The sequence below is a fragment of the Buteo buteo genome, chromosome 4 (genome assembly GCF_964188355.1).
Source record: "Buteo buteo chromosome 4, bButBut1.hap1.1, whole genome shotgun sequence".
Taxonomy (NCBI): Eukaryota; Metazoa; Chordata; class Aves; order Accipitriformes; family Accipitridae; genus Buteo; species Buteo buteo.
In genome coordinates this window covers 7,125,971-7,142,141 of record NC_134174.1, presented here as the reverse complement: position 1 = coordinate 7,142,141, position 16,171 = coordinate 7,125,971, and the positions used below count along the sequence as shown (strand labels likewise).

At 47.7% G+C, this 16,171-nt stretch overlaps 1 protein-coding gene across 1 annotated transcript in view; it reads right to left on the bottom strand.

Annotated features, from left to right (window-relative positions):
- CAMK1D (calcium/calmodulin dependent protein kinase ID) overlaps window positions 1-2,279 on the bottom strand; it is a 230,915-nt gene extending 228,636 nt beyond the window's left edge. The window contains exon 1 of the mRNA XM_075024665.1: window positions 1,964-2,279. Within this exon, the coding sequence (XP_074880766.1) occupies window positions 1,964-2,055 (92 nt within the window). The 5' untranslated portion in view covers window positions 2,056-2,279. The remainder of the gene's footprint in view (window positions 1-1,963) is intronic.
- Window positions 2,280-16,171: the final 13,892 nt, after the last annotated feature.

Genomic DNA, 16,171 nt, shown 5'->3' with positions numbered 1-16,171 from the left:
AGAAGTTTCACACCCTGGCAAGTCACACCAGAGCTGGTAGGAACTGCAGGTGCTGCACCGGGGGGCGGCCAAGCACAGAACCCAAACTCGGATTCAAATCTTCTAATTATCAGCCTCCTCTCTGAAACTACGGAATGCACAACCAGAAGGCAACCGATGTGTAGGCTGTTAAATGCACATACATTCATAATTAATATGGCTATGTCTGGAAAAGAAAACAGCTCTATTTTCTTTATACAGGCCCAGGTTTGTAAGCCAGTTACTGTAATTTTCTAAAACTTTCTAGATTGACTGTTAAGTCAAGGTTAAAAACTCCACAGCTTCCACTCTCATCAGAAAGGACTCGCTAACCAAACTGTGAAGCTAAGGCAATGGTTAACAGTTTGAGACACTAATTTGCCATATTTAATGAATTTAATTTGCAACAGCCATACTAATATGCATACCTATTAACTCTGACCAACTTTACCTTCCTTAGGACCTGCACCTGCTCCCATTAATTTCAGTGGGATACAGATCAAGGCCACGACATTAATTCTTTCTGGACCTCTTCAGTGGCACAAATAACCCTCGCAGATGGCTTCATACACAACAACCAGGAATGTCACAGAGAGCTGTATAATGGAAACCACAGCAAACCGTCCTGCTGCTCTAAGGAATCTCTTCTTCACATTAAGACTTTCTTCCCCAACACCCCTTCGCTCATGAAGGGAACTGCACGCCTAAGGTGACAAGCAGGGACACATCTCTCCCGGCATGAAATTCTGACAGTAAAAACTCCATGAAGGTGGCGAGAATACTTCGTAACACTTAGCTCTTACGCTGCACTTTGCTTCTTCAAAGACCTGGACAGACATTAATTTGATTTGCTAAGTCAGTGTTTTTCTGAGGGCTACGCTATCTGCTCATCACAACGGAGTTGCGTGACCCACCTCCATATTAAATGACCGGCCTGATTCCTACTCGCAGTTTGCTTTATAGGAAATCAGTGAGCCCGTGAACCAGAAATACTCTGTTTATAGAGAGCCCTCCCTTGGAAGCAGAAAGAAACTGAAATATCACAGTCAAAACTTGTTCAACTGTATTTTGGAAGTGGCACGCAGAGTATGAAAAGCACTACTTGGGATTAACGACGCTTCATTTGGAGACATGCTTAAAGTTGCAATTAAAGCAGGGGGGACAGAGCAACGAAGAGCACTCCCAATACAGCCGAACTTTAATTACAACGTACATACGTACAGCAGCCCCTGTACTGACTTCCTTCAGCACTCCCGGCTCTTTACCTCTACAATACCCTATAAGTGAAAATTTGTTTTAACAAAAATAAAACTCTCTGCGCAGCCAAAAAAGCATCAGCCTGCACCCCGCTCCCTTGCACCATCTGCGCATGTTTATTCTCAGCCTTCTGAAAAAAAAAAAAAAAACCTCTAACGTTTTACTAATCTTTATGCCCCGCCACTATAAATAACAGAAATAAACCCCAACAACAGTTAAGCATCGTAGCTAAAACACATCCAATCCACTCCGATTATTTCTGCTTGTCTGTCCACGAATAGACGCAGCCTTCGGCTTTAGGGGAAAGCGTGCAAGTCAGACCGCATTTATTTACAGTTGCACTATCAAGAAAAAGCCTTTCCCCGTCTCCTCATTCTATGAATATTTTAAAACACTCCCCCCCCTTTTTTTTCTCTTTTTTCTTTTTTTTCCTCTTTTTTTTCTCTTTTTTTTCTCTTTTTTTTTTTTGGGGGGGGGGTGTAGAACTGCCCCACAGTTCTATTTTCCTCCGTGTTTCCAGATCGCCCCGACTTCTCGCTCCGATGGACGAGCGGGGCGAGGACCAGCACCCACCGTGTTCACACGCACAAACCCACCCACCCACCCACCCGCGGAGCGACCCGCGCATCCCCGCCGAGAAGGGACACCCCGTGTCGTCCCCCACCACCCCGTCCCCCCGTCCACCTACGTCCCCAGCGTCTCCTTGAACTCGAAGATCTTCTTGATGTCCTCCGCTTGCTTCTTCCACGAACCGCCACCGTCCCCGTTCTCCCGGGCCATGGCCGCGGCCGCGCAGCCCCGCGGATGCCGGGCGGCACCGAGCACGCCGGGCGGCTTTTGCTTTCTCTTCTGCCGCGGCAGCAGCGCCTGCTGCTGCCGTTTCTTCTTCTTCCTCCTCCTCCTCCTTCTTCTCCCCTTCCTCCTCCTCCTCCTCCTCACACTTCCTGCCCGCCGCCGCTTTTATTTCCTCCGCGCTCCAGCGGGTTCCGCGAGCGGCACTTTTCCTGGGCTATTTCCTCCCAACTTTCTCTGCCCCCCCCCCCCCCAACCACTTTCCCTCCTCCGCGCCCCCCCGCGGAGTCACTCGTGGGGCTGCCCCGTCCCTCCCTCCTTCCCCCCTTCTTGGGGTCACCCACCCCGAGAAAAAGTCCCCTTTTTTTGTTGTTTTGGGATTTTTTTGTTGTTGTTGTTGGGTATTTTTTTTTTTTTGGAGGGGGGTCACGGTTTCTCTCTCCTCTTCCCCCCCCCCCCCCAGCCCCACCCGTGGGGGGGCCCCGTGGGATGCTCAAGCCTCCCGGGAGCGGTGCGGAGCGGTGCGGAGCGGCCCCGCCAAGTACCGCGGGCGCAGCGGCTGTGCGCGGTTGTTATGGCAATGGGAGGAGGAGGAGGAGGAGGAGGAGGAAGAGGAGGAGGAAGGAGGAGGAGGAGGAGGAGGAGGAGGAGGAAGGAGGAGGAGGAGGAGGAGGAGGCAGCCTCGCCGCTGCTCTGCTGCCTGGCGCTGCCCCTCCTGACTGAATGACTGGAGATAATTCGCATTGCACCAAAACCGCGCACGTCAAACGGGAGGGGAGGGAAGGCAAAGAGGGAAGGAAAAAAAAAAAAAAAAAAAAAAAGAAAGCAGGAAAAAAAAAAAATTAAAAAGCCACACCACACCGCCGGGCTGCCTGGCCGGGAGGCGTGCGGGGTTGCGCTGGGATGCACTGGGATGCGCTGGGACGTGCTGGGATGCACTGGGATGCGCTGGGATGCACTGGGATGCGCTGGGGCAGTGATGCCCACCCGCCCCGCACACACACACACACAGACTCGCAGAATGCAAAAACTCACCCCCTTGGCAAGGACCACCCTCACCCAGCACAGCCCTCGGTGCACCCAGCAAAGCAAGGGGCACCCAAATACCAGGGTCACCCCCTCGAGCAGCACCAAGCCCAGAGGCAGGTGGATGGGCACCGCACAGCCTGGGCGAGAGGCCCAAGCCCCGGCATCGTGCCCATCCCACCAGCACGGCAGTCCGAGCCGGGCACGGTACCGGCCTGGCACACATACGCGTGGCCCCACGGAGATTATTGCTAAAAAGCAGCTTTTTCTCGGCAATGCTGAGACCTCTAGCGTCGTCGCATCGGGCCTCAGCTGAGCTCTGATGCAGGGCAATGGGCAGGATTCATGAGAGACATCACAGAAAATTATAGTGTAGACTTGCTGAGGTACGTTTATAGTTAATATCTCTGACATTCCGTTTCAGAATGTGTCAGACACTAAAAAAGTGCAATTCTTTTGGGACACCCCAGTTAGGTGACTAAATCAGAGGCCTTGCTGCCGGCCAGTACAGGCACTCCTGCGCCTCAGGGGCAGCTCCAAATTTGATTATCAAATTGGGTACCTGGAAAGAAATCCTAATACAAGCAGCTCAGTAACATTTACTTAAAAACAGATGTGCTTGTATGCACGTAGCCATTCAACATGCATTGTGTCCTTTAACAGATTCCTTAAAATCCTACTTTCGAAGCTGATTTTCCAGAGTTCTCATAATTTATGAGCATAATTTACAAGGTATCAGCCTGTGAGGCTTTCCCTGGGTCTGGGCTGAGCTTTGCCTCCCAGCTCAAAGGGGATGTGGCAGAGTTCAGAGGTGCATAAAGTTGTAAAACTTGGAAAAACAGGCTGGGGTGTTTGGGCAATGCTACCCTCTGCTGGGCAGAGCCACTCGGCTTTGCATGTGCCAGCTCCTGCAATTTATTACTGCACCCCTCTAATTTGACACTTTGGTGGCTGTCCAGCCACGTGGGTGGTCCAAACAGCTTGGGATTTCCTACGATGGGTGCTTAGGTGCTGTCACGGCACGCACTTTGAACAGCTTTCCTTCTGCTCCTGACTTATTCCCATCCTCTCGCTACCCTCAGGATTTCCTTCATCGCATGATCCTTACGACCTGCTCCATGGTAGTGTCACCAGGAGTCTCCTAGCAGGCTCTCCATGCCACTGCATACATGGGAAATGAAAGATGTGACTGACCTAAAAGGACACAGCCGACACCCAAACCCAACTTTCCCTTCAACCCGCACCACCGTGATATTTTCCCTCTTTTCGACATGTAAATCACTTGGTATCAGAAATGCCGTGCTGTGATTTGGGTTTGCTGAATGGGGCTACCGAATGTAACCTCCTGTCTTCGGGAGAAGACTGAGAGAGTTTGAGGCCAGAAAGGGCAAGTGCGAGCCTCTGCCCTGACCTCCAGCACAACGGAGGCCAAAGAGCTTCATCCATCCAGAAGTCAAGCGCCGTAACTTATCTTGGAGCTATGGCATACCAAAACCATCCACCGCTATTATTTATGAAGTCACGTTGGCCCCTACAGCACCACGTTAAAATCTCACCGCACAGACAGCATCGCCCATTTTTCCATTCCCGCTTTCAGCGGGCAAAAATTGTACTTAGAATTGCAAATCCTTGCCAATGCTGCAATTTCTCAGCATCAAAATTGCATAAGGTAAAGGTACATGTCAGCCTGTAAATCTAAGTTCTCTTTTCCTTATTTAACCTGCACCTTTAGCAGCACATGAATGAGCTTTTTTTTGTGATAAAATAACTCGTATTTGAAGTAACTGGTAATATAGAAATCTCTGGAGCCATTACAGTTTTAATGAGAAGTGTACGAGATGCTCCTATTAGGCAGGGACCACTGGCACAATAGACCGTAACGGCCCCTTCAGAGTCATTACAGTCTGTCATGTCAGGCTGAATTTAGGGAGTCTGTAATCTTGCTTGACTGACAAGCTCCTGCAGAGCTATTGTAGCTATTTGAAGAACAGGGGGTTTTTAAAATGAAAATCTTACATGAAAAGTTCTCTCTGGAGTGGCTGCGTATAGCAGGGCACGCTGCAGCTATGTGGCTCTGTACTGCTGTATTCAATGTTTAATTACATACAACTAGATTACAAGAACATTAATAGAGCGGTAAAATGAAGCACGCAGAAATGCCAGAATTAAGACTGCCGATGAAACATCAATTTGGGCCTTTTTTGTGGCTGCACGGTGGCAATCTCTCATTACCTGGGCATGCTCCGCCACTCTGCCAAGGGTTCATATCGGAAAATGGCTAATAAGCTGACGTGGCTGCTGAGCGTTTGAAATGGCTACACATGCTGCACATGCACCCAATCACTCTGTGCAACAAAAACCCAAACCCTTATATTGGAGATGTACAAGTTCCAACTTTTTTATAAAGCCTCCTGTGGAAATATTGGAAATTTAGGGGAGAAATTAAAAATCAACTTCTATATGAGATCTTTTATTTCAGCATAAAGCGATAGGATTTGGGGAGTAATATTTAAAATTATATTTTTACCCCTTCGGTCCTTCCAAGTGATGTTGGGGTTGCTTACATATGGTACGGCTGCGCTCGGCCACACTCACTGCTGGCCCTTAATATGGGCACTGTGCAAATTACATTATAATGAGCATAAATAAAGGAGTCACGTCTGCTTTCCAAGCTCTTTCACTTGCAACCTGGTTTTCTTCTGCTTAAATACTATAATATTGGATGTCTTTCCCAACGTTGTTTCTGAGTCATATAATACAACCTTCCTTTTCAATTACAAATCAGCACTATTGATGCTTTTCTGCAAGAACAGCAGAAACGTGCCCGTTGCTCCGCTGCCCAGGTCCAAGCCCGACAGACGAACACCCGCACGTCCGTGTCCGTGCTTATGGTTAAAACCCCACGTGCAAGCTGTAGTTTGCCAGGCAGCAACCTCCAGAATCTGAGCCGGAGCAGCTTCAACGTAAAGCAAACGACACTCAAGCACACACAGCTGTTCTCTGCTGCCTTTACTACCACGTAGCAACCTCAGACAGCGGCTTTTCTGCTTGCGACAGAAAAAATTTGAGCCAACCCTAGTAAGAAAGTGGATTACTGGTTTCACACACATAGGTACGTACACACACAAGTTACAGTACGGCAGGAGCAAGGTCATTTGGTGCTGGTCGGCTCCCAAGGATGCTGATAGCAACGCTGTCATGCACGAGTGTAGACCTTGGCAAGCAATTCAAAGCAAAATGACATCTCAGATGCTTCGTAGCCTCGAGGACAAGCCTAAGATGAAATAAAATCCTGGGGCAAGGCATCTTCAAATTTTGCAGCACAGGTTGCCGTCTTAATTTGTTTAGATGCCAGGTCTGACTAGCACGATAAATATTGCCTCCAAACTCACTTTTTTTTCATGCATTCACAGCACTCCTTGGCATTTTCAAGGGTAGAAATGTAGCTCCAGCCTTTGACCCAAGGTGACCCGTTTGGAAATTTGGAGGAAATACTCTTGGGTATTATGCTGAGTCATGAGAAAATTAACTTATGACAAGAGTTGCATACTTAAAAAAGAGAGACAAAATTGCTTATCTTAAATGATAAATTTAAATGCTTATTTAGATGAAAAAAAAATGCTTATTTAAAAAAAAAAAGGGTTCACTGCTATTTCTTTCATTGGATAGTCATTAAACAGAACCACAGTCTGAAAGGTGCACTTTGATAGGGGACCATGGGGTTTGGATTTTCATCACAGGTGAAACTAGTGCTTATGGTTGGGTTTTAAAGTTTTCCAGGTTCGTTTTGATACCCACCACAAGTTCAGTACAGAAAATTATAAACTCGGCTCTAAGGAAGTCCACATCAGCAGGCTGAACCTGCTGCAGCTGATGCCAACAGCAATGCTCCTTTGAGCTAATTGAAGACTTTTCAGCGACTTCAGGGGACTTTGACTTGGTCTGTACATCAAGAGGATGCATGTAAAGGAAAGAAAACAACTCCACACCAAACAAGAGACTTCTGCAGGTCTGAGATACATGATGTTTTGTTTACTTTTTAGGGTTAAATATAATCAATGTCCTTACACCACCCTTAAGCACATTAAAGCCTTAGATCAGTTTAAGCTCTTTAAGATGACTTAAGGCCGTTGCTCATCTGAGATAGCTAAAACACTGTCCGAAAGCATACAAAAGCAAGGGAGTGGAGATGATAGATGGTTGCTGCCTGTGCTGCTTTTCTCACAGGGAGGAGGGAGTTTAAATTGCCGTAAGGCTTTTAACCATGTCTGTAAAGCGGAATAAGCAAGTGCTGATGTAGACGTGAATCCTCAGTCTGCAATTAGTTGCCTGAAGACCATCTGGTGCTTGGTTAAGCTCCCAGGTGCTTATATTACTCATGAGGGTCATAGATGCCAGCCAACCTCTTTATGTTGTGACTTTTCTTCCCTGGTTTTATTCTCATCTGAATAAACCTAGGAAGTTAGAAGACAAAAGTCTTGACAACGTGATGCAGAAGCCACTTGTTTCACTATGGAAAAATTGGGATTTAAGAGAATAATGACCAGGTTGAACACATCACTTAAGAGTCTGCCATGCCACGTGTGCATTGCAATAAATCTTTAAACTCATGGTCATAAATCACGGTCATATAAAAGTGCAGTGGGAGGAAAAAAAAAAAAACATCACTGCCAAAGCAGAAGAGAGGGGAGTAACACGGTGGTGAAGATGGATGTGAGCAATGGGAGAGCCAGCAGGAGCCGGACAAGAGAGCCAGGAATAGATGAGAGATGGGCAGGACAGAGGGATGAGGGACAGAAGATGCTCCCAGTGGCAAAAGTTACAGAAAGCAAAACCACCACCACCCCCCGACCCCCCCATTCCTGGTGTTGAGCTCTGGAGTCCCAAATCTCAGCGTTTCCCTGCTGTCAAGCACCCAGTGTGAAATCACTGGCCAAACACATCTTATAACTTTAGACAGCTGCGTGGCTAACACAAACCCTGATCGTACGTCTCCTCTCTCAGCCCCTGAGACGTGGAGGTGGAGGTCTGGGCTTGGGATCCAACAGGCTGAGCCTCACCAATGAGCCAAGTTTTGGTCAAAATGAGAACTGGATCTTTCTATGGTTGGTTTGGCTGCCTTGGCTTTGCATGCTTGGTTTTGGAGGGAACACTGAATTGGGGTATTACATCTCCAGAGTTTACATTGAAAGAACATTAGGTGATGAGGTAAGGACTCAAAAGCTCCAAAAATATATTAAAAAAAAAGTTGCCCAAAGACTTCCAATTCAACACCATAGAATCATCATCATTTAGGTTGGAAAAGACCCCTAAGATCATCGAGCCCAACCCTTAACCTAGCACTGCCAAGTCCACCACTAAACCATGTCCCTAAGTGCCACATCTATACATCTTCTAAATGCCTCCAGGGATGGTGACTCAAACACTTCCTTGGGCAGCCTGTTCCAGGGCTTGACAACCCTTTTGGTGAAGAAATTTTTCCTAATACCCAATCTAAACGTCCCTTGGCGCAACTTGAGGCTGTTTCCTCTTGTCCTATTGCTTGTTACTTGGGAGAAGAGACCAGCACCCACCTGGCTACAACCTCCTTTCAGGTAGCTGTAGAGAGCGATCAGGTCTCCCCTCAGCCTCCTTTTCTCCAGGCTGAACAACCCCAGTTCCCTCAGCCGCTCCTCACAGGACTTGCTCTCCAGACCCTTCACCAGCTTCGTTGCCCTTCTCTGGACACGCTCCAGCACCTCAAGGTCTTTCCCGTAGTGAGGGGCCCAAAACTGAACACAGCATTCGAGGTGCAGCCTCACCTGTGCCGAGTACAGGGGGATGAACACTGCCCTGGTCCCTCTGGCCACACTATTTCTGATACAGGCCAGGATGCTGTTGGCCTTCTTGGCCACCTGGGCACACTGCTGGCTCATATTCAGCCAATACAGTTTTACTTGGGTTTTGTTTGTTTTTTTTCCCCCCAGGATTTCTCCCTTGCTATGAACAGTTCAGCAGAGGAAATCCAACTGCACAATGAAGGAGCTGCTCATAAGGGTCTCCTTCCTATTCCTGCTTCCCCGTGTAGGACACTCAGGCTGGGGAAATCCCAAGCCCAAATACAGGCTGAGACACGAGTGGATTGAGAGCAGCTTTGCAGAGAAGGACTTGGGGGTGTTGGTTGACAAGAAGGCCAACATGACGCAGCAACGTGAACTTGCAGCCAAGAAAGTCAATCGTGTCCTGGGCTGCATCAAAAGCAGCGTGACCAGCAGGTCGAGGGAGGTGATTCTGCCCCTCTGCTCTGCTCTCTTGAAACCCCACCTGCTCTGGGGCCTCCAACACAAGAAGGACATGGACCTGTTGGAATGAGTCCAGAGGAGGCCACAAAGATGATCAGGGGGCTGGAGCACCTCTCCTATGAGGGCAGGCTGAGACAGTTGGGGTCATTCAGTCTGGAGAAGAGAAGGCACCGGGGAAACCTTATAGCAGCCTTCTCGCACCTAAAGGGGGACTACAGGAAAGCCAGAGAAGGACTTTTTACATGAGCATGTGGTAACAGGACAAGGGGCAATGGCTTTAAACTGAAAGAGGGGAGATTTAGATGAGATGTAAGGAAGAAGTTCTTTACTGTGAGGGTGGTGAGGCGCTGGCACAGGTTTCCCAGAGAAGCTGTGGCTGCCCCATCCCTGGCAGTGTTCAAGGCCAGGTTGGATGGGGCTTGGAGCAACCTGGTCTGGTGGAAGGTGTCCCTGCCCATGGCAGGGAGGGTGGGACTAGATGGTCTTTGAAGGTCTCTTCCAACCCAAACCATTCTATGAGTCTAAGATTTGCACTGGGAGACAGGAACAAGTCAATGGGAGTTGTGCTTCAGGCACACAAAGGACGGTGAAATGCCAAGTGCTCTGGAAGATCAGGTCCCCGGTGTTGCAAATTGAGCACCCAAAATTAGCATGCACGTTTGATCATTTTGGCCTTAATCTCTCTGTGCCTCGGTTCACTAGCTGGTGATATCACAGGAGTGCTCTGAAGATAAACGCATTAATATTGATCAGATGCTGAAGCATTACAGAGGCTCTCGCAAGGAAATTAATGTTGAATTCAGTGTGTGGTTTGAACAGCATGTGTTAATGTGGCCTAGAGCAATTCACTGGATTAAAATAACCCCAAATGATAGCTGATCACATAATTAAAGGGTGCATCATATTCGATGTGCACAAAGGCCCAAATTGTGCCTGTGAAGGCTGTTTAATTCTAGTTTCCTAGCTCCTAAGAGTTTGACTTTACAACCTCTCTCTGCACCACCTCCACGCACGTGCCTATTGGTGTCCTCCACCCCCAAGAACTTTTGACTTTTATACCCAATTCCAACCACATATAATGCCACCACAGGGGAGCCCAAAAAGAGAAGTTTTCTGCAAATGAGGAGGCAGAGTCGAGAGAAAGGATCCAGTTACTCCTCCCCAGAAAGACAGGTTGCTTTGGTTGGACATCAGGGACCCTGCAGAGGATGCAAGTGCAGCCGGAGACACAACTCTGTAGGACGTGGGGCTCCACTAGTTTAGCTCCCCGCCACTCTGCCCTTTCATCTGATGGATATATCCAGCAGGGCACTGGGCTTGTGAACCTCAAAATAACACGTAGGGGCCAGATCCCACCAGCTGTGAAGCAGTCAGCAGTCGCAGCTATGCCGATTGGCACCGTGGAGGAGCTTCTCTTCCCTCTCCAGCCTGGCCCATGCTTGCACTGCATCCGTGTTCACCCTGAGGATGGATCACAACTCCTCAGCTTCATGCAATTTTACTGTTAAGGCTGTATGTCAACTATGAGTTTCATCTTCCTGATGTGCTCGCCTGAGCCACGTGAATCGACACAACTCACTTCCAGGGGTGACAGGCCAGAGTTGTCGCCTCCAGAGGAGGTGACTTATTCTGGATGTCTCCTTCACTTGCTCCGAGGAGAAATGCTGATAGCCTCCAGCACCATCTCACCACACCGATGGAGTAAAATAATAAGTGAAGAGTGGAGGAAAAAAAAATATTAAATGACACAGGCAGGAGAAGAAGATATGGAAAGCCATTCACCTGCCTGTGAAGTAATCACTTTTTTCATTTAAGCAGAACACTCAGCTATCTTTTATATAGTTATTGGTAAGGTCCTCTTAGAAGCTGGAAATTAATTTTTTTTTTTATCTCTTCATTTTCTCTCTTCCCCATTTGGTGAACATTGCTGTTTTCCCGTGTTTCTCACAGAACTGAAATGAACTTGGCTCATTTTGTTCATTCCTTCCACAGATGTTAATGTTGCTGAAAAACGAAGAGAGAAGGAACTTTGCTAATTAACTGCAGCCACCACATTAAGTCCAGGCTGACATTACACTCCCTTGCCAGAAGCATAGTGCCATCGGCCAGTGATGGGCACCTTAGACAACAACCAGAGCTGAGTCTTGTTGCCCAAACTGACCCAAAAGAGAGAAGAGGTGTTTTAGTCTTTATCAATGGGCAGATTTCTCATCCCAATAGGTTATTTAGGCCTGCTTTCTGTGGTTTCCTACTACTTACTTTTAAGCATCATGGGATTCCAGGTTAAAATTATTATATCTATTTTCATCATGATGTGACACAGGAATACATATTTGGAGCAGTCTTTCCCTTCTGGTTTTCTACAGAAGCTTGCTGCCCTTATGAAATGAAGGCTGAACTTGTCCCCTTGGCCTTTTGCTCAGGGTGTTGGCTACCAGAAAAAAAATGAATGCCTTTGAGCAGGCAGTGAAAAAATCAAGTTGGCAGCACTTTTATCTCCCATCAAGAGATCTCCACACGTAGAAGGAAGCCTGATCGACAACAAGGAGATCTGCTGGGGAATACGTTCCTCCCCTTTCCCCTGCAAAACCCCCAGGTGAGGACCAGAATCCCTGGCTAACTGGACAGCAAGCTGGAAAGCAGCTGACACAGCTTGATCTCACATTTATTCACCCCATTTCCCTCTCCATCATGTTATTCATGCCCCGAGGGTCCACATCAACTAATGCAGGTGATAATTGTGTTCACAAGACCAGGCATTACTGGCAGAGTAGCCGTATATTTGGTGTGGGGCACTGGGATGATCTTTTGGATCTAGGCTTAAGCACTGTCTCACGCTGCACAGTCGCCGTCAGCAAACAAGTGATGGAGTCGAGCCGAAGTTGCCCAAGAGCTAAATCAGTGCCCTCCACTCTTTCCAAGCCACGCTCCATTTACACAACATAACTGCCAGGTGAGTTGCCAAGCAAAGAAAGGGTCTTATTTTGCAATTGTAGCCAAAAGACTCATTCACTGCCAGATCTGAAAACAGAAGTTGCCAGTGTTTAGCAAAAGCAGACATTTTTTGGAAAGTTTTACTGCAATTCCTGACTTTCAGGATGCCAGGGACAGTGTCAGCCGGTGTAATTCTTCCAGCTGTCCAAATTTGTCTTCTGGGATGTGAGCAGACGGTGAAAAGATCTCCAGAAAGTGAGTTATGCAGAGTTTGGTGGTGAGGGAAAGGAATTTAGTAGAAGGTTGAATCTCATTTTTTCAGAGCTCTATAACTCAGCTGGAAAAATGTGCTTTCATCTAATTGATATGAAAGCTACAGCCCCACAAAGGTTGTTACATGGTGTTTAATCAAACGGGTGTCTCTAAGCCTTGTGCCACAATGCAGGTGGCTTTCTCTCATGGAACTGAAGTTCACTCTGTGCTCTTTGAAAACTCATTTAATTGAATGGCCTATTTTAAGCACTCTCCCTTAATTAAATTTGCATAGGCATAGAAAGTGAGGAAAGCCAGGGTGCTTTATCGAACTCTGTTCCTTTCATTTTGCAATACCCATTTTTCCCTCCACCGTCAAGCTGCCAAACCCTCTCTCAGGTCAACTATGGGCTCAGTCATGCCTTCATGGGCTCTTGTCGGCTTGCCTTCCCTCGTCTCCCGCACACACACGGGGCTATGAGCAGTGACTACTGCAGACAGCCTGCTCTAGGGCCACATCAAACCCCAGCAGCTGTCAAAAAGAGGCTCCTCGCCTCGGCTTTGCAGTAATTTCTGCTGGAATGTGATGATCTCTGTCCTATTTGCCATCAAGGTTCTTGTCGTGATTTATCCTCGCTGCGTGCCGTTTGATAAGCAGCAGCATCATCCTCATTTTAGAGGGGGAAACTGAGGTGCAGAGAAGCCATTGGCCCGATCATCCATGGCATTGGCATGTTTTAATCAGGTTAAGTCTCACTGAAACTCATGCACCTTAACACAACCCTTCACGGACACCTAAACTTCAGCCCCCAAATGTAGGTTCATGTCTCCAACTAAAACAAAGCCTGGTGGGAGAAACAGCTCAGGCGCTTTGCATCTCTCACCAGCTGCTCCTCCGGTCTCACTCAGTTTTGCTAATAGCTTGGACCAAAGAGACTAATTAAATAGCGGTGTGCCGCGTCTCTCCATGGTTTCTGTGACATGCCTGTGAGGCTCCACGGTTGGGCTGGGACCTGGCTCTGTGCCGGAGAGGCGAGCCAGAGCTCATGGAAAATGAGCACAAAAGCAACTATTTGGAAAGAGCCAGGTACAATCAGGCAGGAGCAGCCTCCTGCCAGCTCCCCACAAACCCCAGGCTGCCATTGCCCCAAAAGTATCTACCAGACGAAGCATTCAGCCTGTATTCCCACCACCCATCAGTGACACCGTCTAGCTTGCACCCTCATTCCTTCCTCCCCCAAATCGAGCTGTGGCTTTTGGCTTTTCTCCACACGCTGCATCTCCCAGCACAGCCACTGATCGCCCTCCCACCGGAGAGGAGTTTGGCCATTCTTTTGGGTCACTTTTTGAGTGGGACTGCACTGTGTTTTGCCATGTCTGTGTGTTTCCAGCACCCGCTGACTGTGCCGGCTGTGGTCAGATAAGATCTAATCAGGGCTCTGCAGGCAGGAAAACGCCAGCTAGTGCAAGGTTTTACGTTGTGCACCACCGTCTTCCTCGCTGAGCATTTCCATGTAAATTCAATCCCCTTAACAAAAAAGTTTTCTGTCCTATGTGGCCTTTGCTTTATCCCTGTTTAACCACACTTTAGAGCTTGGCTGCTGCAGATCAAGTTCTGTCCTGGTCCCATCTCCATGGTAAGATTTCAAGTACCTGAGCGATAGGGTCCCTTCCGAAATGGACCTTGGTGGATATTCTCTAGGAAGACTGAATCATGAACCTCACCTGTCCAACTTCCCAAAGTATCAGAGCCCGTCAGCTTTTGTTTCATTTGCAGTGATGGTTTGACTCGATTCATTCCCATGCTCAGAAGTCAATGAGCAGCTTGAGTCTTGGATATTAACAATCCAGTTGTCAGCTGTAGCTATTGGGACAAACTTGCCAGGGTTACCTGTGCAAACCCAATGCCATTGCAATGATTTGTACATTTTAAAAAAAAAAATTAGAGAAAAGTGATGGTGTCCACCAGTGTAACTCCCATGTAAGCTGCCGTGCTCAAATCCTTTCTATTTCAAGACTAATGACGCACCAGACTGCAGTGTGCAGACCCTTGGAAACTTTACACCTCTTTATCCAGCTGGATTGTGTGCACCACAGGCATGTTATACAACTGTTTTTTACAGTCTTAATTAGCCTTTACTAAGAACCCTGGGCCAGGGTCAAATGGCAAGGAGGTGACAGAAGGGTTTATTTATCTGGCAGAGGTACCTTAACACAGAGAGTCACAGGTTTATGGCCAGATGACTTCACCAGTGTGAGCAAAGCATTGCAAAGCAAAGCGGGGCTGCTGGCGTGGCACCTCACTTCATTGGACGTGACCCATCCCAAAGCCTCCTTGGTTTCCATTTCACTGCATGTCTAAAAGGCAGAGTGCATTCTTTTCCTCTTGCCCACCGTCATCAGGGCAGGTTAGATGGATGGCTGGTTTCCAGCAGTGCCACTGCTCGGGCAGTTTCAGACTGTTAAAACAAAGCGGATCTACCGAAGGCAATGAACTGGAAATCACAGCACAAATGAGAACAGATCTAAACCAGACCCTGTGCTAATACCTGAACAGCACTGCCTTTTTCTTAAAAGCCTTGGTTATTCGCATCAGGAGGTGGATGGGAAGAGTCTGTTTCACCCAGCCTATTTGATTCTTAATTTATGCACTAAAAGGGAAAATTAAGATTTCAGCAGGGTTTCTTTTCAACAGGAACTTCTTTAGTTAGTGAAAAGGGCTGTTCCAGAAATTCCTGCCATTCTCCTGGAAGGGGTAATACTGTTCTCGATGCCACGTGTCTTATTATAGCACTGTGACATGCACGGGTCTTCTTGTACCCTGGGTTACTCTGTGTCTATCACGGGCTAGAGCGCACAGGATGGCTGTTCAGACAAACAGCTCTCTTCCAGGAACCTGCCGCACCAGCAAGCCTGTAATAGCCACGTCTGTGATGTTTTTGACCCAGCACAAGCTCATTTATTTTTCCCGTTACCTCCCAGCACAACATCCCCACCCACCCTGCCACCGCTTCCCGTCCTCCAGCTCCGTGCCTCTTCTTCCTCCAAGAGGAGCCTCCGCACTAACACACACGATGCCTTGCTCTTCTTAAAAATCACCTCCCAGCCAGAAGAAAAGCTCCTGTTTCCCTGAGAACAGCTGTCTTCAGAGTATATCCTATGGGGAGGGGAGAAAGGGCTCTTTCCTCTCGTTTCCTTACTGCTCTTATTATTCCTCCCCATCTGCCTCTGTGCTGCCATAAGAAAAACAGCAACAAGGTCTCCTTGCCTTCTCCCTTAAGGGGAGTCTGGATTAATTTGGAAAACCCAGGCTGATAGCCATGTAGGCATGCAGGTGTATGAACAGTGGGAATATTTTCCTTTTAGGAAGCAATTTTTATTAAAAAGCCCCATGGGGTGGCTGTGGTCAGGGAGGAGTGGGTGCATGAGCTGCTGATACAGGGGGAGATCTTGTAGGTATCAGTGTGGGACCGCTTCTCCTTATAGTATATATTATATATATAATACAGTAGTTATAACAAATATTGGGTTATTGGGTAGGAAAAGAGGCTGTGAATGAAAAATATATGAAGATACATTTGCTGCTGATGGATTTTTTTTACTGCTATACT